This window comes from Sodiomyces alkalinus (assembly GCF_003711515.1).
Source record: "Sodiomyces alkalinus F11 unplaced genomic scaffold SODALscaffold_1, whole genome shotgun sequence".
Taxonomy (NCBI): Eukaryota; Fungi; Ascomycota; class Sordariomycetes; order Glomerellales; family Plectosphaerellaceae; genus Sodiomyces; species Sodiomyces alkalinus.
In genome coordinates, this window is record NW_021167079.1 from 1,182,871 (window position 1) to 1,204,589 (window position 21,719).

Sequence of the window (21,719 nt, forward strand, 5' to 3'; positions counted from 1 at the left end):
AACTCCAAACCGCTAGCTCATTGCGTCATAGTGCTGTCTCTGCTGTTGTCCCCATCTTGCAGTACCCCTCAGCCACGATCTGTGGCGCAAGATAAAAGGAGCACATTGTGCACATGCAATGCAACGTCTACGAAATATGAAGTCACGGCAGATATTAGCCAGATCTGGTCATTGTATCTGCACCCGACCTTCTGTCACTCGTCGTCCTGAAGAAGCACTGCACGATTCCGGTTTGGCATCGGGGTATGACCAGGCACCGCTTGACAGCTTATCCCGTGGAACCAGCTACCACATGCGTCTCCATCACTCTCCGGAGTACTGTCCCAGGAAATGTCCAGATAACCCCGTTGCTGTACCAGCTGTCGCGTAACCATGCGGTCTGTCAAAGGCAATAGATTGCGTCCGGTTAGGGAGGCAGAGTGTGCAGTCTTCAACACTACATCTAGAGGAAGAGATTGAGTTGCACTCCAAGCAGCGTCAAGTGACCTCGGAGAAGCAAGTGGGCCACTCAACGAGTTTACGTTCGAATATTCAGGCCAAAAGAAGGAAGAAGCCTATTTCGACCTCTATAATCCCCAGCTTGGGGGGGGGGGGGGAAGAAAGGTGCCGAATAGGATATCTTGAACCAAAATGAGTGACAATGTGGGTTATTGAGCTACCCAAAGTATCTGGCAAAGTACACAAATCAAGTACAAAAATGTCATCAAGACCACAGGGCTTAACAGAGCCCCTATTCTCCTTTGAGTAGTGCGAAACGAATCAATGGAAACTCAATCTGGGATGCTGCCTAAGGAAAGGCACTGAGAAAAGACACATACCCATGTCCAATCGCATCCAACCTCCTGTTCCCAACTATGGCTAGTCTGGTGAACGTCGATATTGTCATTGTGTAAACCTCCGGAAGAGCGTCCATTCGAGGTTTACTGAGGAGGGACGGGAGCCTGCGTGGGCTGGGGGAACCCAGGAGGGAATTCGGAAGGCGGGAACTCAGGCGGGAACGGAACCTCAGTTTCCTGTGGAGGCTGAGGCTGCTCTGGGGGCTCCCGAGGAGGCTGCTCAGGCGGCTGCTGAGGGGGTTGCCCCTCATCGTCGGGCAGACACTGGTGATAGTATTCATTGATCACGACGCAAGTGCCCTCAGCACACTCGGTCGGGCCATCGTGCTCGATGCCGCCGCACTGTTCGTAAAGCTGGGCCTGTCCAGGGTTGCCGGGGTTGCCAGGGTCAGGGACGTCGGTAGTCGGAATCGGGGGCAGCGGAAGCGTGGGCTCGGGGATGCCCGGCAGCGACTCAGAAGGCTCGACCTGCCGGCGGTTCCAGCCGGCGGCACGGCCTTGAACCCCGGCCGATGCGGCGAAGGCAGTGATGAGAAGCGTAGCCTTGAAGTTGCCCATTCTGACTGAAGGGTGACGGAACACTTGAGTTGCTGAAAAGAGAGGAAGGAAGAAGTTTATCTTAAGGTCGTTGGAAATCCGGTTCCAAAGACGCGATAAACCAGAAGAAAATAACGAGACTTGGTTGGTGTGCTCTCAGTAAATGGAAGCTGGAGCTTGTTGAGATCGGTCTGGCAAAAGATAAAAGGAAGTGACTCCGGGGTTGAGAACCAGGCCTTTTATAGATGTTTTGGCACCGTCGATTATAATGCTGAGAGTAAGGAGTGCTGTAAAGTCTCGGCAAATACCAGAGCGGCCAGATAGTTTGAGTCGATGGGCACCTCAGTGCACAACTCCTAACACGCCTGGCAATGGGGGCCCGTAGACCCAGTTGATGCGATGGGAGTGCCTACATTTGCCGCGTTCCCGATTATGATCGTCCCGGAAAAATAGGGCTGGGGGGAAGATCTACTCAATATGAGAGGGGGACTCGAAACTGAAAAGCCTCGTCATTCAGTGAGTAGTTGCGTCACGTCAATATACACGTCCTTGGGATTGATTAATCTCGCCCTGGGACGCGACTGAGAACGCATGATGTGATGGAATTCACATGTGCAAGAATGCCTATCGAAATTTCGGCTTGCAAGCACCGAGCTGTTGGATCGGGTAGAGAGTTACAAAGAGAACCAGACTTTGGGGATGTCCTCAAGTACATGGTCTCCTCGATGCCGACCTGGAATCCCGTGAGCGTTCTCTGTTTGTTGACACTCTCTATTTGTAACAGGCCCGGTCCGGGAATCGTGACTAGCGAAGGAAGGGATATGCAATGTTGTTTCGGTTGACTATTCGACCTTCAAATCTGTCAGTCAGATTTCGAGAGAAACCTTCATGTATGATCCATGGGGTGATGAAGACAGTCTCGGGTTTATGTGGTTGTCAGAGAAGATCGGCTCGTATTTCTCCAACCAAACCCTTCAAGTCGCATTGCCGCGTAAGGGGTGGGTCGTCAAAGTCGATCGGGGGGCATGTTCCCATGGGCCCCTCCCCTGGGTACGGTTGTGGAGATGTCCGTTGACAACTGCCGACTCGGCTGCAGTTCTGGGGTTATAGGAGCGGCGGCGCCAGTTTGTCAAAGAAAGCTTCAAAAAAAGCTTCGATTGAGAGACCTGACGTCAGACCATCGCATTGCATAGAGTCGCGCATAGAGGCCGGTTGCTAGACTCACCGCCAGAGCGTACACAGAACACCCTCGGGAACGAATACCCTAGACGGACATTGCGTGACGATCCAGGAACCCTCAAGTGATGTGGCGTGGTTTGGGGACTGGGTAGAAGGCCAGCCTTTGGGTAAGATCAGAGTCAAATAGGTCTTGCACATCACCTTCCCACCGGTGATCAGATTCCCAGATCTGTAGATCTGTTCCTGACTGGTCAAAGTTGATTCGGTGCACCAGGCTTTGCTCCGCGGACAAGTCGAGAAATTCTCTGGAAAATCGTTGTTCTGGGCCTGAGCCGGGCCTCTGCACCAGCGCAAGGGGGATTTCTGAACGGCCTGCGACGTCTCGTCTTCACGGCGAGACAATCGAATGCGCAAACCGTTTCGCAGCAGTCAGGGTGACCCAATCGCCCGCATACTACGCCCCAGGAAAACAGATGATCAATCAGGGTTGGGGCCCAAAAAGAAGTCGTCCATAAAGGGAAAGTCTGGCATGAAGTCGCACTGCAATTCCGGGAAGGGATTGGCTAGAGGGTCCTCGGACGGATCAGGCGTTAACAACTTGTCAACGACATCAGAGTGCTGCGCAAGACAAATGTCGCCAAGATCCCAGCCATGCTGTCGTTGATGCGAACGCAAGGCCTTAAGGAGCTCGCTCGCTAATAGCAGTGAGGGACTCTTGGCCAGTGCAGCTGGCATCTCCTCCGTTTCCAGAGCACAGCGTATCAAGAGAGTCGCCGTGTGGGAGAATGTAAAAGCAGACATCGGGAGCCAGAAATCTCCAAGCTGACGGGCGTCTAGCTCCTGGACGAGAAGCACAATATCTTCGGCCGTCCTTCGGACTTGCACGTAACGACAACTCAGCTTCTCCGGATCCGAGTCTGTCGACTGCTTGTGGTTGTTCAGTTCAATACGCCGTAGTAGAAGTCTGATCGAAAGATAGGCGAGTCGCAGGTTGGAGGCTCCATGGACGCCAAGGTGAGTACCTCGGATGATGATTTTTCGGACGTCTCCTGCTAAGGAATCAATCCACCTGTCGAGGCTGAGTTCCAATTCGCTCACCGAGGAGCACGCCGACCCCCCTGGGAGTAGGTAAACATAGTCTAGAAAACCTTCCAACACCTCCGATAGTCCGACTACGGAAATGAAGACCGCTTCTGCGCCCTGACTCTCCTTGGATGTTGACAGGTACTCATGTGTCGGAGATGGGACGTCATAGTGTTCTCGCCTCAACCGAGGCGGCGTGCCGTAAGCTAAGCTAAGCCTGACGAACGTACGGACGGGTCAGTGAACAACTGGCATGCGACGGGATTCGAAAAGCCAGCGAGCGCAATAACACGTACCAACGATCATGAATCAAAAGACACCACCAAATCTTCATTCTCAAGTACTTCTCCGACTGAGGGATATGCCAGGAGAGCGGGTTGCGGTTCAAGCCGAGGGAGTAAGAAATGGAAACCGCCGCACCCAACAGCACGCCATTGCCGATCATGGAGGTAGAAGGCCGACCTCCCGCGTTGAGCAGCATGGCGGCGATGGTTGCCATACCGGGCGAGTATTGAAGCTCCGAGTAAAGGATTTGGCACGCCAGGTTCCACACGAACCGTCCATCGGGGCATCGTTGGGAGGAGAGATGAGCATCATACTGCCAGTATGACAGGGAATGGGCGTAAAGACACGAGAGAAGGGCGGGGGAAATGCGACCCCGGGCATTGAGGTACTGATCTCGGAAGGAGGCTTCGTCCAACAGAGGGAAACAGATGTTCGTCTTGCCCATGTACCTGGAAGAGCATTCGCCCATCAGCCAATTTACACCCCGAGCGAGGTGATACACGAGGGGAACAAAACCCGCTCTATCCACACTCACATGTCGACCACCTGATCAGTCCACGGCTCGACGAGCTTCTCGATGGCCTGTAACTGCAGGGAAGGGGGAGAGGGGTTCATAGCCATGCCAAGGGGACGCCTCATGACCTTGGTGAACATGACGGGTTCGGAATCACCACCCATCATGGGCCGGATGATAGGCAGGCCCCTTGTTCCGCCGCGAGCGCCGGATACCGTGGAAAGATAATCAGCAAGAACATGGTTGTCGCTAGTGAGAGCTGGGCCGACAATATGAGGGCTGTCGTCATCTTCTTCCTGATCGAGAGAGATTGCCATGTCATGAATTTGCGGGGCCTCGGTTAAGACGGTAGAGGGAGGCTGGCTGGTCGAGCTCAGGGGGTTATTCCCAAGGGACAATTCGTTTGTTCGGTTTGACGGGGCGGCCGTCACAGATGATTGCCGGGCGGACCGAGCTACTATAGCCTTCCCCCTCCTGGAGGCTCCTTTGTTTCTTTGATTGGATTCTGGGCTGGGAGGGAAAGCGCAGTCACTTCCATGAGCCTGGCACATCAGGCAGGACGAAGATCGTGCCTCAACCACGCAACGGGACTTCCTTCGCCTACAGGCGATGCAAGCCGGCCGGGAATGCGACCGATACGGGCGTTGTTCGACCATGTCACCCAAAGGAGAACCAGAGATTTAGGCTCTCCCGATACATCTAAAATGAGCGTTGCCGGCCATGCAACGACAAATGTAGATGATATGATAAACGAAGCCGTGAGAGCTACCTTAGTCTCCGCGGAATACCCCGGAAATTGCACCGTGCCCGCGGAGAACCATCAATTGCTCTGCTGACTAAAATCAATGTGCATTAGGTAAATTACGAGTTCGATTCCGTGTTCATTTCCCCCTTCCTTTTTTCTAGTTTTCCCCACCATCCAGACCCCTACATCTTTCGTCACTGGGTGGTTTAATCCGTAGGTCAGTACCCCTTATTATACAGCGCATTCAAGAACTGCCACTCATAGTGTAAAACAGGACGAAGAGTATACATGCGAAGCCGGTTCGTTGGATTGGTGTTTGCGCCATTCAACCTCTGCCCACTAGGCGCTCACTATTCCTGAGATGCTGGACAATCCAGGAGATCTTGTCGCACCACAGTGACAAGCTGGATAGCATGGACCTTCGTATCGGGGGTGGTTTGGCGTATCTATGGCATATGATACAATCCTGGACGACCTCGGGTGTTTAATTAACGTCAGCCACAGGGAAGTACTTGACACATATGCTAATTGTCTTTAACAAGATACGGCCGTTTCCCTTTCTACTTATTCCCAAGGGGCACTTGCTCTCCTTCTTCTTTCATGGGAGGGGAGCTCGCCTGCCAGAAACTTGCAGAGTTGAATATTGACAGCTGTTTGTACAGAAACCAAGTTCCCAAGCCCCTTTATCTGGCTGTCTAAATCTAGAGTACATACGAGACGGCACATCAGCCAAAGGCATAGATGGCCACGACATATAAATTGAACATAATATACCGTCAAGTCTACTCATACCCCTTTGACACTGTGGCGTGTCGTCTCTTTGTCTTTTTTCTAAAACCTTTTGGATTCTCCAGCACGGCAGCGTGCTACTTCTTCTTGCTAGCGTTGTACATGAAACGACGTTTGGATCACCACTTTCTCAAGTCGACGAAGCAAAGCCAGTCTGGGTCATCAAACGATCAACTCCCTGAGCTACAAACTTTCATCTTGGGGCTGGATGGCCTATGTCTATTCTCGGGGCACAACAAGATGCCTACATAGTAGGCAGCCAACCACGTTACCTTACGGAGTAGGTGTGTTGGCAGTATTGCGCACTTTCCCTTCGGAATCTCCAGCTTTGATTGGGATCCCGAATCTTCCACGGCTTCTCAACAGAGCAGGGCACCGCCGCGTGGTAATCCTATATCACCTTATGCGCAGAAGTCCTGTACTCTGGGATGTGCTCTTTCCCAGCTTTTCAACGTTCACTCTATCAAGTCTGCCAACAAGCTAGGGCTGTTTGTGACGTTGGGTGTAGTGATTCTCGTTATGTGCGTACACGTCGGCGTAGATTTGGGCTAACGATGAGTAGTAGTGCTTTGAATACGCCACCTAAGGTACGGAGTGGCTATCTGTGAGTATATATTTCCCGCGCTTCGGGCTTTGACTACGGCAGGAGGTCTTACGTACTTGCCTACGGCTACCTACCTTACCTGCGATGCATATCTTGGACATACCAACCAGGGACGTACGTACCTAGGAAGCTACCAGTCAGGGTAGATACCTTACTCAGGGAAGTAAGGCAGGCACGGTAAATTCGCCAACTTTCTCCATGGGCCGGGGAACGACGCCCTTTTGAGGTCTTCGGCTAGGTATTTATCATGGAAATTATCCCACATCTCGGTGCGCCCGCACTTTACTTTCCCACAAACCCGCAGCCTACAACCCAACGCCGTGGTACATCCACCGTGCCACACATACTTCTTCTGCCTGGAGATGATGCTGATATTTTTTCTAGGCATCTGGCTTAGAAAAGAGTTGCTACGTCTCTTATTCATCTAGGAGATCATCTCATCAGAGAAAAGAAAGAACTTCTTTTCCAGTCTCTCCTCAATCGCCAACCGTGACCCGGATGGCGTCAAGCTACCAATCTCTTTCCACCCGCCCGCGAGGGGAGAGGCGAAAGGGTCAACCAAGCCATGGCGAGCCTTCTATGGACGAGTCAGACATGGAGAAGTTGCAGCTTGATACGACCCTTCGTTCTGTGCGGCCTAAGCGCCGCAAGAGGACTCACACTGACGCGTCTGCGACATCCGTCACGCCGCGTTTGAAAGTGTCGCCTGAATCAGTCCCCATCGCAGATAAAGCCGAAACTCCTTTCACCGTTGCCAGCCTCGAAGTTCCCGATATCTGGGCCGATGTCTTTATGGTCCTTTACCACCAGAATGACACCGACGGCTTAGCCGCGTGTGCGCGTCTCAGACACAGCATCGGCATCTTCGCGATTCGCCTCTTGTATAGGTAAGCATCACTTGACGTATATTTCTCCTTGTCGCCTTCCAGCCCTTGCCGACCTGTTCTGGCCACTTATTCTTTCCGAAAATCACGCGGGCACTAACAGGCCATGACCAACGTTTTTCAGAGACTTGACCATGGAGCTGACCTGGACCGATTTGCGCCGAGCGAAGCGGGCGTTGTCTATCCTACGATCCGTCAATGGAACCACCATATACCCGTACAGCCTATATGCCCGCTACATATCCGTTGAAGACATGGCAGATGCCTTCACTCTCCAGGTAGCTGATGTCGATGAGTTCTTCCGGACGATCCAGCCAGTCAACATACCGCCGAACGCGAGAGACTTGCGCTTGGATCATGAACCGTCCATGGTATCCGTGTTCATTAGCATCTTCATTCAGCATCACGTCAAGCATTTCCCTGTCGTGCGTCATCTGTCGACCTCGTCCTGCAACCTCCTCATCCCTCTGCCTGTCGTTTTCGAGGGCCTTGAGGAGCTTACGATTTCATCACTCCATGCCACTGATTATCTGGGCCGTCTGGCCCGCCACGGGTGCCCCAAGCTTCATACGGTGTACATAACCCTACCCATTGGGGCCTACTCGTCAGAATATTCTCCCCATCTTCGACACCCTGGCCCCGGTTGCCGAATCGGCGGCTTCGTTAGTGAGCTCCGTCCGAACACTCTGAAGCGCTTCCATCTTAAATTTATCAACGACAAGCATGACGTTCTCGGCCCCATTCTCGGCCACACTCCTCCAGAGGGCGGGCTGAGAAGTATTGACGGCGAACCAATCTTGAAGTCGCTCCGGCGACACAAGCTCGAGTCTCTGCGCCTCGTCCGAATGCCAAACTCTGCCTATGTGCACCTGGCTATGTACACGGAGGCGTGTGATTCGCTCCAAGAGCTCGATATCGCGTTCCCCGACCATTGTTGGGGCAACGTCGGGGGGGGGACGGTTCCCGCAGCAAGCACCGAGCCGATGGCGCTCTGGCTCCGGAAGTGCACGAAACTTCGCAGCATCAAATGGACCTCTCTGGAAGGCGGAAGACCCAGTTCGCTCGGAACCTGGACCTGGACTAATCTGCTCGCCGAAGTGTTCAGCAAGCCCTTGCCATACACCCAGCTTCGTGAGCTCGGCCTCAAGCTTCGTTTCGCGAAAAACAGGGCGTACTGCGCTCTTGCGAACCTCAAGGACTTGGAGTCTCTTCAAATAACTGTTGACCCGTCACTGGTACCTGCTCCTCGAGGTCGTATAAAAGAGCTCAGGATGGAAGCACCGAGACAGCTCACATCCTCTATTCAAGATCTTAGGAAGCTGCAGAATCTATACATAGACGACGGTAACTTTCATCTTTCTGACAAGGCCTTTTCCTGGTGCAGACCCAAACCATACGGTGCGTCTGGCCAGTCTGTCAACCTTTTGAGAAGAATGAGGATTACATGCTCCAGTCTGCCGCTGAACGTTGGGTTCTGGAAGTGGGCATCTCACTTTCCCCTCATTGAGGAGCTACATATCAATGGGCCCATCGCAATCACGCCCCAAGACATTGAACTTTTCATCAAACATACCCAGCGGTGCTACGAGGTGGAGAAGAACCTCCTGGTCGTGCAATCTGGGACTACAATTCATTCATCAAGGGTCGGATCGGGTCGGTGCAACTAGTTCCAGGCGGCAAGGCGACGGGTAAAGAGCAGAATTTGCGGCCTGCTGTTAATTCATGGGCATCAAGGTGCTTTATGGTTTCTTCTGTTGGTTGTAAAATTTGCTGGTTTGCCGAGTTCTTGGGCTGAGTCGAATTATTTGCCGTCTCCGACTCGCATAATATAGCAGACTCACCAAACTTAGGGGCAGGTGTCGGTTGGATTATATGGTCTTGTAGCTTCGGATTTGGAGCTGCGCGACGAAGGGAGTGGTGTGCATCATGGTCAGTCAGATAAAAACCCTAATACAGTCTCAGTTAAGGCCCTTCATGGCTTGCATCCAGTGCTATCACTGCTATGTATGGCATGACCACCGAGTCAACGTCAGAGGCAATTATTCCTCGTCGTTGTTTTTACTCGACGGTACTTAGGTAAGCGACACGTATGTGTGGGACGCTGGAAACTGTATTAGTCATCGTAAGAGTTGAGGGGTGTCCGTTGAGTGCATCGTGCGTACATGCCCCAAAACGGGAAGTACGAAGTCCGAACACACCCTCCCGAATGGTACCGGCGTCTCACGGAGACTCATTCGAAGAACGGGGCGCACGAAAGTTCCTAATTTACTTCGAGACAAGTTCGACCAGATTCGCGAACTTCAAAACGATGCTGTTCGCTCCTCCGCCTATCCATTCATGTAAGGACGAAATTATTCTCGTCGGCTAAGCCTCAGCCGCAATGGCCGTCCTGAACTTGACTCTCAGTGAGGACGCCGTCGTCGCCCTTCGCGATGCCCTCATCTGCCTTAATAAGTTCAGCGACGACGTTTCTCTCGAAGCTCAGAAGGACAAGGTTTGTTCCATTCTCGTCCTCGTCATCGAGTCCGACATCCTTAGCAAACCTTCGAACAAAAGCAATAGAACGGTCTTGCGCTAATGGCTCTGCTCTCTCTTTGCGGCAATGCGTAGCTCATCCTCACTGCTCTTAATTCATCCAAATCTGCATATGCTTGTTTTTCGTTCTCTGCCACGCGCTTCTGCTCGCGTTATCACTTTGAAGGCAGCTCTCAGAACCATGAAAAATTCTATTGTACCCTCTACATCCGAGTGAGTCACCCTCTAATATCCTTCCTCCAACCGTCTCACGAATACCAGCCATGCTCCTTGCCCTTTCTTACTAAGAATGGGGATATAGGCTCTTATTTCCATCTTCCGCAGCCGAGTGGGCGGAGATCCGCAGCGTGACCGTGAGAAGGAGACTCTCATTGACCGCTGTGAGGTCGCCATCGAGGATGGACCGGGCGTCCAAAGCCGCTTCATCGCCAAGCTCGTCTTCCGGAACGGTATCGCCTCCACGCATCGTCTCCCTTTTGAGGTTGTGGTGCCCGTTCACGCCAAGTTCAATCGTGAGGAGGCAGTAAATCACTGGACCATCCCATCGAGGACGCTGCGGCAGCTGATGGATCATTTCGGACCCGGCGTGGAGCTTTTGGACGTCAACTCGGATGGAGAGCATGTCAAATTCACCTGTTTCACCGAAAAGACGGTCAATGGAGACGGTGTGTGCTGAGTCCCATTCCCCACGTTGCTTTGCGTATGGCTGCAGGTGAAGCTTAGAAACTAGAGAGAGGTGTGCTAACCATTTTTTGTCAGAGGTTCTCAAGAAGCCGCTACGTACATCTATAGCCATCGAGGTTGACGAATTCGAGGACCTCAAAATCGAAGACAGCCTCCACATCGTCATCAACGTGCGCGACTTCCGGGCCATTATCCAGCACGCCGGTATTTCCGGTACCAATGTGATGGCCCGCTACTCTGGTCCAGCCCGTCCGTTGCAGCTGACCTACCCAGGCGACGCCGTGTCTTGCGAGTTTCTCCTGATGACCGTCGGTGAGCGCACCGCCAACCCTCCCCATAAAACCAAGAGGGGGAAAAGCGTCAATAGCACAAAGGGGCCACGGCAGCAACAGCTCGAAGCCGCGTCTAGGAGACAGAGTGCTGCGCCGTCAGAACAGCTCCAGGGTGCCCCGCAACCTCAAGCCTCGGGTCATGCACAGTCCAGACTAGGTGGTGCACAACCGCCTCCGCCCCAGCATCCAATGCTTTCGGCCGGGTCGAATGTCGGAAGAATGTCAGCGTTTGATCTCCGTCCGTCTCAACGGCCAGCTCCGCCGCCTACTATGCGCTCGGAGGGCCTGTTTGTAGATGACTACCAGTGGGAGCCAGTTCACGAGGATGACGAGGAAACAGAGGAGAACGCTAGGTTAGAATGGGACCAGAGCGTCCAAACTGTAGGTTTCATCTTCATCCATCCCCTCCCTAACCTCTCCCTCAAGCTGCCTGTCACTGACACAAATGGTTGCAGGCCGAGCCTACGTCCCGCATGGACCGCACCATGTCCGACGCGGACGAAACGAACGAAGCGAACGCAGACGCCACCCAAGCGAGCAGTGTTGGCTTGGAGCCGACGCAGCGTCTTTCAGAAGTGGAGCGTATGGGACTATTCTTCCGTGAATAGACTGGGAGAAGCAGGGTGACATCGATCCCACCACACTATTGTTCTCTGCTGGGAATTTCGATGGCCAATGGGACAGCATATCCCCATCCGATTCGACTGGATGTTCAACCAGTCGTAATGTTGACCCAGCTTGTTGCACAGCCAGCACCAATGCCTGTAATATTAGAACCGGACGGAATGAATTTTGAAGAGGCAATGACATTCCAGCGGCCCTTGACATTGTTGTTTTCCGCTTGCGGTCCGCAGTTGCCGTGTTCTCCCCAGCCCCAAGACAATACGTCGCCGTCATCGGTCAAAGCTACGACATGCTCGCTTCCGATAGCAATTCTGGAGAGCTTGGGCAGATTCGGCGGCGAAAGCTGTCCGTGGTCATCCCGGCCCCAGGACAGGAGTGACCCATTTTGATTCAAGACGTACACATTGCTCCAGCCGGCTCCGACGTCCTTCCACCCTGGAACTTGTGGCGGTGCCGACGACCGAACGTGCCATTTGTCTGACCCCAGGGTTTCCAGGCGACCCGTTTCGGGCTCGCCGAACAAGCACGTAAATTCCCGGCCGCACACGGCTCGCACGATCTTGAAATCGATTCCCTCGACCTTCCTGGGCGTATAAATGATACCCTCAGGGCTACCGGCCTGGCCCTTGCGTCCGTTGCCCCATGAATATGCATCCCCATTGTTTAGTACAGCAACCACGTGTCCCATGCAAGCCGCGAGATCCACAACTTCGGTTCCTGGGGGTGGAAAGTCCTTGAAGCGCGTGGCGGAAGGCGAGCGAACAAGCGACTCCCCATGACCCAACTCGCCTTTCCCACCGGAACCAAAGCTGTACAGCTCGGTGAATTTACCCTGGCCATCCCGCTTGGCAATGAATGTCGCTTCCCAAGTGGCCGCGATCAGTGCCACGTCTTTCGTGCCGGTAGCTACATCGTCTTCTTTCGCGAGCTGGACGGGTTGAAAGACGAGTTCATTGGTCAAAGCGGATGATGTAAGACCACAAGCGCCAGAGCTAGGATCACCGCTCCAGTAGAGTTTTCCATCTGCGGTAAGAATAATGGTGTGGTTTCCACCGGCTGCTATCTTGGACACGGGTGAGGCCGGGGACTCTGGGTGGAATATGACCTGTTTGGGGACCGAAACATCTTCTTTGTGGGATATTCCGAGCTGACCTGAGCCGTTCGACCCAAGAGTAAATAATACGGACATTCTTTTAGCGGGAAACCCAGGTTCTTAGGCTTGGAATCATAAGTTGAAGAATAGGCTCAGAACTTGTCAGCACACAAATAAGGTACGCAAAAGATGTGTGTGTGCATTGAAGAAGAGTAAAAGATACTCTGCGGAAATATCTAACTATAAGGTAAAAGGAGGGGAAATCGATATAGATATATCGGTCGGAAGTACTCTATCCGAGTATATAAATGGCGTAAGTCACACCCCGATAAGTGTGTGGTGGTATCTGACACCCCCCCCTTAGAGCTGCTGGATTAATCCTGACTATTCTGCTTAATTAAAGCCGTAAATCTAGGGTAAAATAGAGGCCTAGATATTAATCCAATAATTAAACGGCTTATTAAAAAGCGCGCTCTTTTTATGCCTAAAAACGTTAAAAACGTGTAAAAACAGGTAGTTAAATTAACCCTATAATAACGTTAAAACGTTAAAAACAGGTGCCTAAATAATAATCTAAGCGGCACTAAAATAACAGTTAATCTAGGCTACAGATTATAAACTCAGCACCGCACCTCGTATAAATTACCTTAAGCCCCCTGGCTTAGGACCTTTATTCCTAATAGATATATAAACGTCTTATATTTCTACGGGGGAAGTACCTTAGTTAGCCTATCGCTGACTATCTCTTAGGTCGAGATCTAGGCGATTAGGACTTTCTTCTATTAAACGACCTATCGAATCTAAAGGGCGTGGATATCTAGATACTTTAATCTAGATATAACCTAAAGGCCTGGAGCCTTTAAAAGGATCCTCGTTTAGTTATTATCGTAGTATATCGTTAAATGCTTATTTTTAAAGGTTAAGGTTAGGTCCTTAATTAAACGCCTAATCGCGAATTACTGCCTAGTAGTAGCAGAAAGGGCTATAAGCTCGGCTTTAGTACTAGAGATCACGACACTTATTTACTTATTTACCTTCTAGTCTATAGAACCCCCGAATAATAGTATAGTATAGCCTTAGGAGCTATACCAAGTCTCACGGTTATCTCTAAAGGCTATATTAGAAGTATAGTAAAGTGCGTATTATAGGTGGTTTTTACGTGGTCTAAAGTAAAAGCATAGAGACTTAGTCAAGGCCAGGTACTTTAAACACTTATCTACGGTATCGTGATACTATTTTAATAGGTTAGTATTAAATTCGGTAAGCCTCGAAGCGGCCTTAGATATGTTAGGCCAGGTCTAATAGGCGGCGTAATTAATAGAACCGACCTTCCGTAGATATAGGTGGATTAATTCTGCAGAGGCTTATTAGTCGGTAGTAGTTAATTCTAAAACGTTAGGAAAAGGAAGAGGGCTTTTAACCCTACGCCCACTAAAGGGGAAATCTATCCCTAACGCCTTAATCTTTTCAGAGATATAGTTCTCGAGCGAAAGCTAAAGCCGACGTTATTAACGATCTCGAACCACTCTAATCCCTAGGAACCACTTAAGTGGGCCGAGGTCCCTTACTTAAAAGTGCTACTATATCTATTATATAAGGGAATTAGCAGTAGATTAATATTCTTTCCTATAGATTAGAATAATATCGTCTATATAGAAGAAGACGATTAGTTCCTTACTTTTAAAGACGTAATCGTCTTTAGTCAGTTACTTTAGGTCGTATTTACCTAAAACGGAAGAGAGCTATTCGTGCTATAGTTTAGGGGAGAGCGACGTACGCTATATAACGCCCTACGTAGGCGTTATATATTGCGCGAGGGTGGTAGCGATAGCTTTAAAAAAGCCTCGAGGTTACTATTAGATATATCTTTTACTGCTTAAAGCAGCGGCTACCCGGGTAGATCCTTAACGTAAATCTCTTTGTTAAGGGTGGCGTTAGTGAAGGCGTTAACGGCATTAAGCTAATAAGTCTCCAGGTCAAAATAGACAGTAATAGCTATTAACGACCTAAAGGTCCTACCGGCAAGGGTGGAAGCGTAAGCGTTAAGGTGGTTTTTAGGCTATTAATCGCCTCGCATGTATAGCCTCGCCTTAAACTTACTAACGTACCCCGACGAGTTAACCTTATACTTAAAGACCTATTTAAGGTCTAAGGCACGTTGCCTAGGGCAGCTCTGCTACTTTAAAGATGCCTATTAACTTAAATGTATCCACCTCTTATACGGCTACCCTAAGCCATTATAGCTTATAGGGGCTCTTTAGTATCTAAGACCAGTTTAATGGTTCCTTAGGTATCTCGCGGCGTAATAGCGGCTTTTTCGGCTTCTCGAAGGTAAAGTAGGAGACGTAATCGTTATATCTAGAAGGAGGTTAGAGATTACGAGTAGGCCGCCCTATAGGGGTAGACGTTAAAGCTAAAGCAGGCGAACGATAGGTTAGTTATTAGGCCTAAATGGTAGTAGTAGTAGTAGGATTAGACTTAGCTGCTAAAGATAGGGTTACTGCTTATAGATTAGTTATTTAAGGAGCAGCGGTAGTAGCAGTAGCAGTGGCCTCTTTAATAACGGATTAGTTAGGTGATAATAATCCTATCCCGACGGCATCGTTAGTAGCCTCGCCTATAGCCTCTTTTAAGGTGGAGGAAGATCCGCTAGTATCGTTAGATTCCTCTTAATTGCTACGTTTAATTATAGGATCGTTAGGAGGTAGCGAAAAGGGCGTATAAGTAGGCCTTAAAGAAGAAGAGGTTATTAAAAAGGGTAAAATTAGTGCTTTTAGTGCCGTTATTAAAGAGGAGGGTAAAATAGCAGTTGAAGGGGAAGAAGTAACGGTAGGAATAATAGTAGGTATAACGGTAGGCACTATTCCTGCCGCGGTAGCCGTTCCACGTAATACCTCTTAATTAGTAACCTATTAGTTTTTAGAGGCGTTTTTAGTGGTTTTTGCGTTAGTGGTGGTTTTTAATCTTTTACCACTACCGCCGGCTACCTCTTTAGATCTTAACGATTAAGGCTGTTATTAACGCCTCCTTCTCTCTTATAAAGCCTTTATTATAGAGTTCTCCTGCGTTACTATAGGTATACCGACATCGATAATATCCGTTATAACGCTAAAAGAATCGTGAATCCCTTAATCTAACGGTAGATTAAGCTCTTTATATAGTTCTAAAGGCATATTAGGCTCCTCTCCCCTATTTTTATAAAGGACTAACTCGTCGAACACGACGTCCCTTACGCGTAAGATCCTCCCTAATTTTAGCACCTAAATCCGAAAAATATTAGTGCCTTCGTAGCCGAGTAAATAACCGATATATACCCTCGGTATAAGCTTTTCGTTCTTATACCTCCCTCGCAGATAGTTAGTAGTTAACGTGTACGTCTTATAACTATACCTCTTTAGGTGCGTAATTAAGGGATTGGTTCCGGCTATAAAGCTAACAATACCCTCTTTGTATAGCCACGCGTTTAGTGCTCCCTCGGGGGTTTACTAGCCTAGATCCCTACGTGGAATCCTATTATATAGGTAAGTGGCTACTATAATAATCTCTGGCCATAGATCCTATTAGAAGCCTAAGGTATGTGCTAATACCCTCGCGATAGCGAAGATAATATCCCTATACCGTTCGGCATTAGCGTTCTATACGGCTATATAAGGAGCCGATCTTTCTAGCAGGATACCAAAGACTAGTTATCTAGCTTCTTCTATAGCGCCCTCTCTCCATCGAGTCTAATCACACTAATAAGTAGCCTATACTACCTCTATAAGAAGAGTTCGAAGTTAGCTATTAAGGATAGTATATGTTTATACCCTAGTATCGTTCTGGTCACGTTTTTATACGTGCAGGGATCGTGGAATAGGGTAATAGTATCGTCGCTGTTAGCGGCAGGATCTATAGAAAACAGATCCACGTTAATCCTCTAAAAAGGCCTTATTAGCCTATAGGTAAGTAGACGTCGCGATACTATCCTTTTTACCTTACTAATAGCGTAAGCCTCGTAGTCTACCACTAAAGGTGCCGCTCTTTCTTCTTTTAAAGCTATAATACCTCCTACGCACCCTTTTACCAGCTACGCTAGGCTTAAGGGTTTACGTGCCCTAGCCTCTTATACCATAAACGGGCGTCGGCCACACTTATAGGCTTTAGTTCCCTTAAGCTGTTAAAATAGCTCTGTTACTATAAGCATTACAGCGTGCTCTTAATCGGTTCAAGGGTATATTAGCCGTTAACGTTAATTAACGGTAGGCAGGTATATCGGTCTATTACTAAGATATCTCTGCCGGTTATAAAAATAGTATTCTAATCCTTCTATAACCTACGCGTCGCTAGCAGCGTTATAGGATATCTATCCATAAATGCTACGCTCTTTAGTATAAGGGTATAAGGATATCCTTTTATATCTTTAACCTAAAGACGCAAGGTACCGTACCCCTCTACTAGATTAGAGGTACCGCTACCTATCTAAAATCTAACGATAGTGGTAGCAGGCTAGAAGTCCTTAAGCAGGTAGCGTTAATTAGTTATATACCTTAAGGACTCCGAATCGATTAGTAACTAATTAAAGAGGTGGTTACTAACCACCTATTTAGTCTATAGGAGCGAGAAAACCGATAACAAAGCTACTACTTCTTCTATAAAATTAGAGGCAAAATATATATTGTAAAAGCTATTATCAGAATCCTCTTCCCTATTATTAACGAAATTAGATACTTCCTTAGACTAATCTTTCTCTAGTAACTTAGCTTTAGTCTCTTTTACCGTATTTTTTGCCTTATCGATATCCTTTTTAATATACTCCCTAAACCTTTTTTACTTAGAAGCACTCTAGCTCTTAAGAACGCGGTTATAGCGTTCCACTACCTCCTTTATAGGCATAAAGCCCTTTTAGCGGCGCGTCGGATTAATATTCGAGTAACCACTCCACGGATAGCAGTGGCGTTTAGCTCTTCCTATCTTAACGTAATCGCAGATAAATTCCCTTACCGAAGAATCCTCTTTTCTCTATTACTGCTGACCTTCCTAATTAATAGGCTACTATCTACTATCTTTATCCTTTCCTAGGAATATCGCCGTATAAAACGATAACTCTATAGGCTTCTTATTAAGCCTATAGGGATACCTACAGCGTAACTAAACCGTATATTCGTTTATAATCTCTTCGATAATAGGTTAGTCTTTCTTATCTTCTCTTAAAATCTCTATAAAACGCGCCTTTAACCACTTTAAAGCTATAGTACCGATAGCCCCCAAAAACGCGTTAAGTTAATTCTCTATAGTATTAGAAGATCTAACGCTATAGGTTTTTAAATCTCGGTATAGCGATATAAAGTCCTAAAGCTAGCGCTTATGGGGTATTCTCCGTATATTTTATATATATTCTTCCTATCTCTTCTTAACTAAGGACTTCTAGGTAGCGTTAATAGGTTTAAGATAGTCCTTTAAGGCGATTAGGATATCTTTAACCTCCTTCTTCCCCGCGTACTAATCTTTAAGATTAGGATTAACTATCTTCGCGATATAGTCGTGAAAAGTAGCTAAACCTTATTACTATTACTGATATTTATTCTCTTTACGTTCTATAGCTTAAACTTACGATCCTAGGTATTATCTTCGTTACCTTCTTCTAGCTCTAGAGGTTCCGAGGATTCGAGCTATTAAGGACATTTAGATTCCTTAAGGTCTGGATTAATAAGGTTAGAGACCTAGTTAGCGTAGGCTATCTATATAATAGCCTTAATCTAATAACGCTATTCTTTTAGTAAGGTAAGGATCGTATAGTCTATTATAGGTAACGCTATAGTTAAGGCTATCGTCTAACTAACTAGGACTATAGGGAAATAAACTATCGAAACCGACTATAACGGACCGATTAAATAAGGAACGATTAAACGAGATAGAATAAGATAGGGGGTTAAAATAAAGTAAGCGGACGTAGCTAATAATACTAAGCTAACCGCTATAGACTTAAGACTATTTTGACTGTCTTAAAGCTACAGGATCTATCAGAATAGCTTCGTTTATTAGAACGCTGGGCTTATAACTATTAGTATATAAATAAGATATGCAAAAGATATATATATGCATTAAAGAAGAGTAAAAGATACTCTGCGGAAATATCTAACTATAAGGTAAAAGGAGGGGAAATCGATATAGATACATCGGTCGGAAGTACTCCATCCGAGTATATAAATAGCGTAAGTCACACCCCGATAAGTGTGTGGTGGCATCTGACAGAACTCAAGTTCCTGTGGTACCCGCACGAACCTAGAGTCTCCGTAATTACACCGTATACGTACTATTCGGTACAAGGTTACTACCGATTTTGCATTCGAAATGAAGCCTCCATCACTCTATCCAGCTCATGTGGCTAAGCAATCTGCCCCACTCTCAGTCAACCACAAAAACTCGCGACCTCCCGAGATTTCCTCTCGATTCCTCCTTCTCCTCGCATATGTTCAGAGCATCCGCAAAGCCACCCGCCCAACCACTGACTCCCCATCGGCGCGTTGACAGGTGTGGAAGCCAGCTCTTGAAATTCTCCTTCCAGGATGTGAGTTCTTGGGCTTCTTCCATAGTCCTAGAACAACACAATTCCTCGCCTCAAGCCCTACCACCATGACCTCCACGTCTCCTCCGTCAGCCGCGGCCGATGGCCAGATTCGGCCAGACGGGATGGAAGACTTTGTCGTCGGTCTAATCGGCATGGGTGACATGGGGAAGATGTATGCGCAGAGGCTTTCTGCTGCCGGTTGGAAGTGAGTGCGCCCAGCAACTTCCATCTGCATTGGTGCGAGAACCTCTGCGCGTCAGGGTCTATGGTATGTCCTCTCTTTTTCATTTCGTCGGCACGTCTCAAACCCTTTTTTCACTCCACCCTTCCCCTTCCCCTGTGGTATGATGACATGAGCGCATTTGGCTAGAGTATCGTTCGGGACGCCCTGGTCGGCCATTCTGGTCTCTGGGTACCGTTCCGTTCTTTCCATGATGATCCCCTAGCTACCTTAACAAATTATTTTGTCTGACCACATTACCCTTGTCAAATTCTTCTATGGCATTACATGGATGAGAACGTTTACTGACTGGGTCGCAGAAACCAGGACTTCTTTTTCTCCTTTCCGTGCTCATCGATCGTGGAACTGACAAGCGGAGAGCAGAATAATGGCCTGTGATACGGAGGAAAAATATGAGGCGCTGAGGAAAGAATTTGATGGCAATGTATGGACTTTGCCTTCCCTCGCCTAGTCCTAGTATCACAGCTGAGTATCGGGTAATAGAACGATGTACAAATCTGCCGCAACGGTCACTTGGTCTCGAGAGCCAGCGACTACATTATCTATAGCGTGGAGGCCGCCGCCATTCACAATGTAATTGCCCAGTATGGACCTTGTATGCGTCTTTCCTGCGCTCCCTGTGCTTGTTTGTTGCGGTTAGAATCTGGCGTCTTCGTATGGGGCACACGTTTCTAACACTGTCGTGCTTCTCTCGCAGCCACCAAGTTGGGTGCCATCGTTGGCGGTCAGACGTCATGCAAGGACCCCGAGATCAAAGCCTTTGAGCGCCATCTCCCCGCAGACGTGGACATCGTCTCGTGTCACTCTCTCCATGGACCAGGCGTCGATCCACGCAACCAACCGCTCGTGATCATTGCCCACCGCGCCTCCCCTGCCTCCGTGGCCAAGGTCGAGATGGTCCTGTCTGTACTGGGGTCTAAGCACGTTCACCTCTCGGCCAAAGAGCACGACCGCATCACGGCCGACACGCAGGCCGTGACGCACGCCGCATTCCTCTCCATGGGCAAGGCGTGGCACGCCAACCGGCAGTTTCCCTGGGAGATGACGCGGTACGTTGGAGGGGTCGAAAACGTCAAGATCAACATCATGCTCCGCATCTACTCGCAGAAATGGCATGTGTACGCCGGCCTCGCCATCCTGAACCCGGAGGCGCGCAAGCAGATCTCTCAGTACGCCCGCAGCGTGACGGCCCTGTATAAGCTGATGCTCGAGGGCGACCTGGGTGCGCTGCGAGCCCGCGTGCTGGCGGCCAAGGAGAAGGTGTTTGGGCGGGACGACGCGCCGCTCTGGGACGATCAGCCCCTCCTCAACCCTGATCTGCTGGAACGGTTCTCGTTGGGGCGCAAGGAGCCGGGGGAAGCGCCGCGGGCGAACAACCACCTGAGCCTGCTGGCCATGGTGGATTGCTGGGCCGAACTCGGCATCATACCGTACAATCACATGGTCTGCTCGACGCCGCTCTTCCGGCTATGGCTCGGTGTCACTGAGCACGTCTTCCGGAGTCCGGGGGTCTTGGACGAGGCGCTGCGTGTCGCGGTCGAAGACAGGACGTACAGGTCCGACGACCTCGAGTTTACTTTTGCCGCTAGGGGATGGGCGGAGTGTGTGTCGCTGGGTCACTTCGAGACGTGGAAGAATCGGTTCGAAACGACACAGGAGTTCTTTGAACCGCGGTTCAAGGATGCTACTGTGGTTGGGAATGCCATGATGAAGGCTGTTCTGGAGAGCACAAGGAATTAATGAATGTAGGCACAACATGGCACGATTCGGGAATCTGGTTTATTGATATAGCTCAATCAAAGTCTGGCAGGTCGCCCGGTACCTCAGTGAAGGTCTTGGCCGTCACTCATGTAAGCGGCCATTCATCAATGTTATTATCATCTCTGTCGCGAGGTGTTTCTCCTTTTCTTCTCGCAGGCTTTCTTCTTTCATGGCGGACCTTTTTCCGATTCGTCATGTCCAAGACAGCTTTTCTTGGACTACAGAACAGTGGAAAAGCCCAGATCATCTCCTTTCTAGGTAGCCTATGTCCTCTTCAGGTCTCTTTGACATATCCCAGGGTCGCTAAGCAGTCTCTTCTTTGCACAATCTAAAGCATAGAGTTCCCTTGGGGCTCAGATCAGTGGTGGGTTTTTCCCAGTGTTCTTCGACCTGTGTCTACTTGTTCTTACCTTACTTAGGTATTCTACCTTCCTAAGGTACCAAGG

General features: G+C 49.2%; 5 protein-coding genes across 5 annotated transcripts; 2 read left to right on the plus strand and 3 right to left on the minus strand.

The window, feature by feature from the left end:
• Positions 1-12: 12 nt before the first annotated feature.
• On the minus strand, positions 13-1,966 carry SODALDRAFT_354179 (hypothetical protein; the record flags this gene model as incomplete). The annotated part of the gene is made up of 8 exons (XM_028613695.1): positions 13-79; positions 199-217; positions 308-465; positions 819-863; positions 925-1,426; positions 1,510-1,564; positions 1,725-1,841; positions 1,907-1,966. The coding sequence occupies 8 exons, from the start codon at positions 1,964-1,966 to the stop codon at positions 13-15; spliced, it is 1,023 nt and encodes a 340-aa protein (XP_028469868.1).
• Positions 1,967-3,029: 1,063 nt separating this feature from the next.
• Positions 3,030-4,985, minus strand: SODALDRAFT_269195 (hypothetical protein; the record flags this gene model as incomplete). The annotated part of the gene is made up of 3 exons (XM_028607644.1): positions 3,030-3,846; positions 3,926-4,369; positions 4,456-4,985. The coding sequence occupies 3 exons, from the start codon at positions 4,983-4,985 to the stop codon at positions 3,030-3,032; spliced, it is 1,791 nt and encodes a 596-aa protein (XP_028469869.1).
• A 4,663-nt stretch (positions 4,986-9,648) lies between these two features.
• On the plus strand, positions 9,649-11,667 carry SODALDRAFT_6309 (hypothetical protein). Its single transcript, XM_028615545.1, has 5 exons — positions 9,649-9,950; positions 10,067-10,204; positions 10,293-10,656; positions 10,751-11,388; positions 11,463-11,667. Exons 1-5 carry the CDS (start codon positions 9,837-9,839, stop codon positions 11,613-11,615), a joined length of 1,407 nt encoding a protein of 468 aa, XP_028469870.1. The 5' UTR covers positions 9,649-9,836; the 3' UTR covers positions 11,616-11,667.
• SODALDRAFT_6307 (ATS1 protein) lies at positions 11,668-13,076 on the minus strand. The gene has a single exon (XM_028615544.1). The coding sequence runs from the start codon at positions 12,818-12,820 to the stop codon at positions 11,720-11,722; it is 1,101 nt and encodes a 366-aa protein (XP_028469871.1). The 5' UTR covers positions 12,821-13,076; the 3' UTR covers positions 11,668-11,719.
• A 6,317-nt stretch (positions 13,077-19,393) lies between these two features.
• Positions 19,394-21,252, plus strand: SODALDRAFT_335930 (prephenate dehydrogenase; the record flags this gene model as incomplete). The annotated part of the gene is made up of 4 exons (XM_028612552.1): positions 19,394-19,476; positions 19,876-19,936; positions 19,996-20,107; positions 20,210-21,252. The coding sequence occupies 4 exons, from the start codon at positions 19,394-19,396 to the stop codon at positions 21,250-21,252; spliced, it is 1,299 nt and encodes a 432-aa protein (XP_028469872.1).
• Between the last annotated feature and the right edge of the window lie 467 nt (positions 21,253-21,719).

Excerpts from the sequence above, each read along its gene's own strand:
- SODALDRAFT_6309 (XM_028615545.1), top strand. The coding sequence starts at position 9,837 with ATGGCCGTCCTGAACTTGACTCTCAGTGAGGACGCCGTCGTCGCCCTT. Across the intron at positions 10,657-10,750 it reads AAAGACGGTCAATGGAGACG|AGGTTCTCAAGAAGCCGCTA; the intron begins GTGTGTGCTGAG and ends ATTTTTTGTCAG. Across the intron at positions 11,389-11,462 it reads GGGACCAGAGCGTCCAAACT|GCCGAGCCTACGTCCCGCAT; the intron begins GTAGGTTTCATC and ends AAATGGTTGCAG.
- SODALDRAFT_6307 (XM_028615544.1), bottom strand. The coding sequence starts at position 12,820 with ATGTCCGTATTATTTACTCTTGGGTCGAACGGCTCAGGTCAGCTCGGA.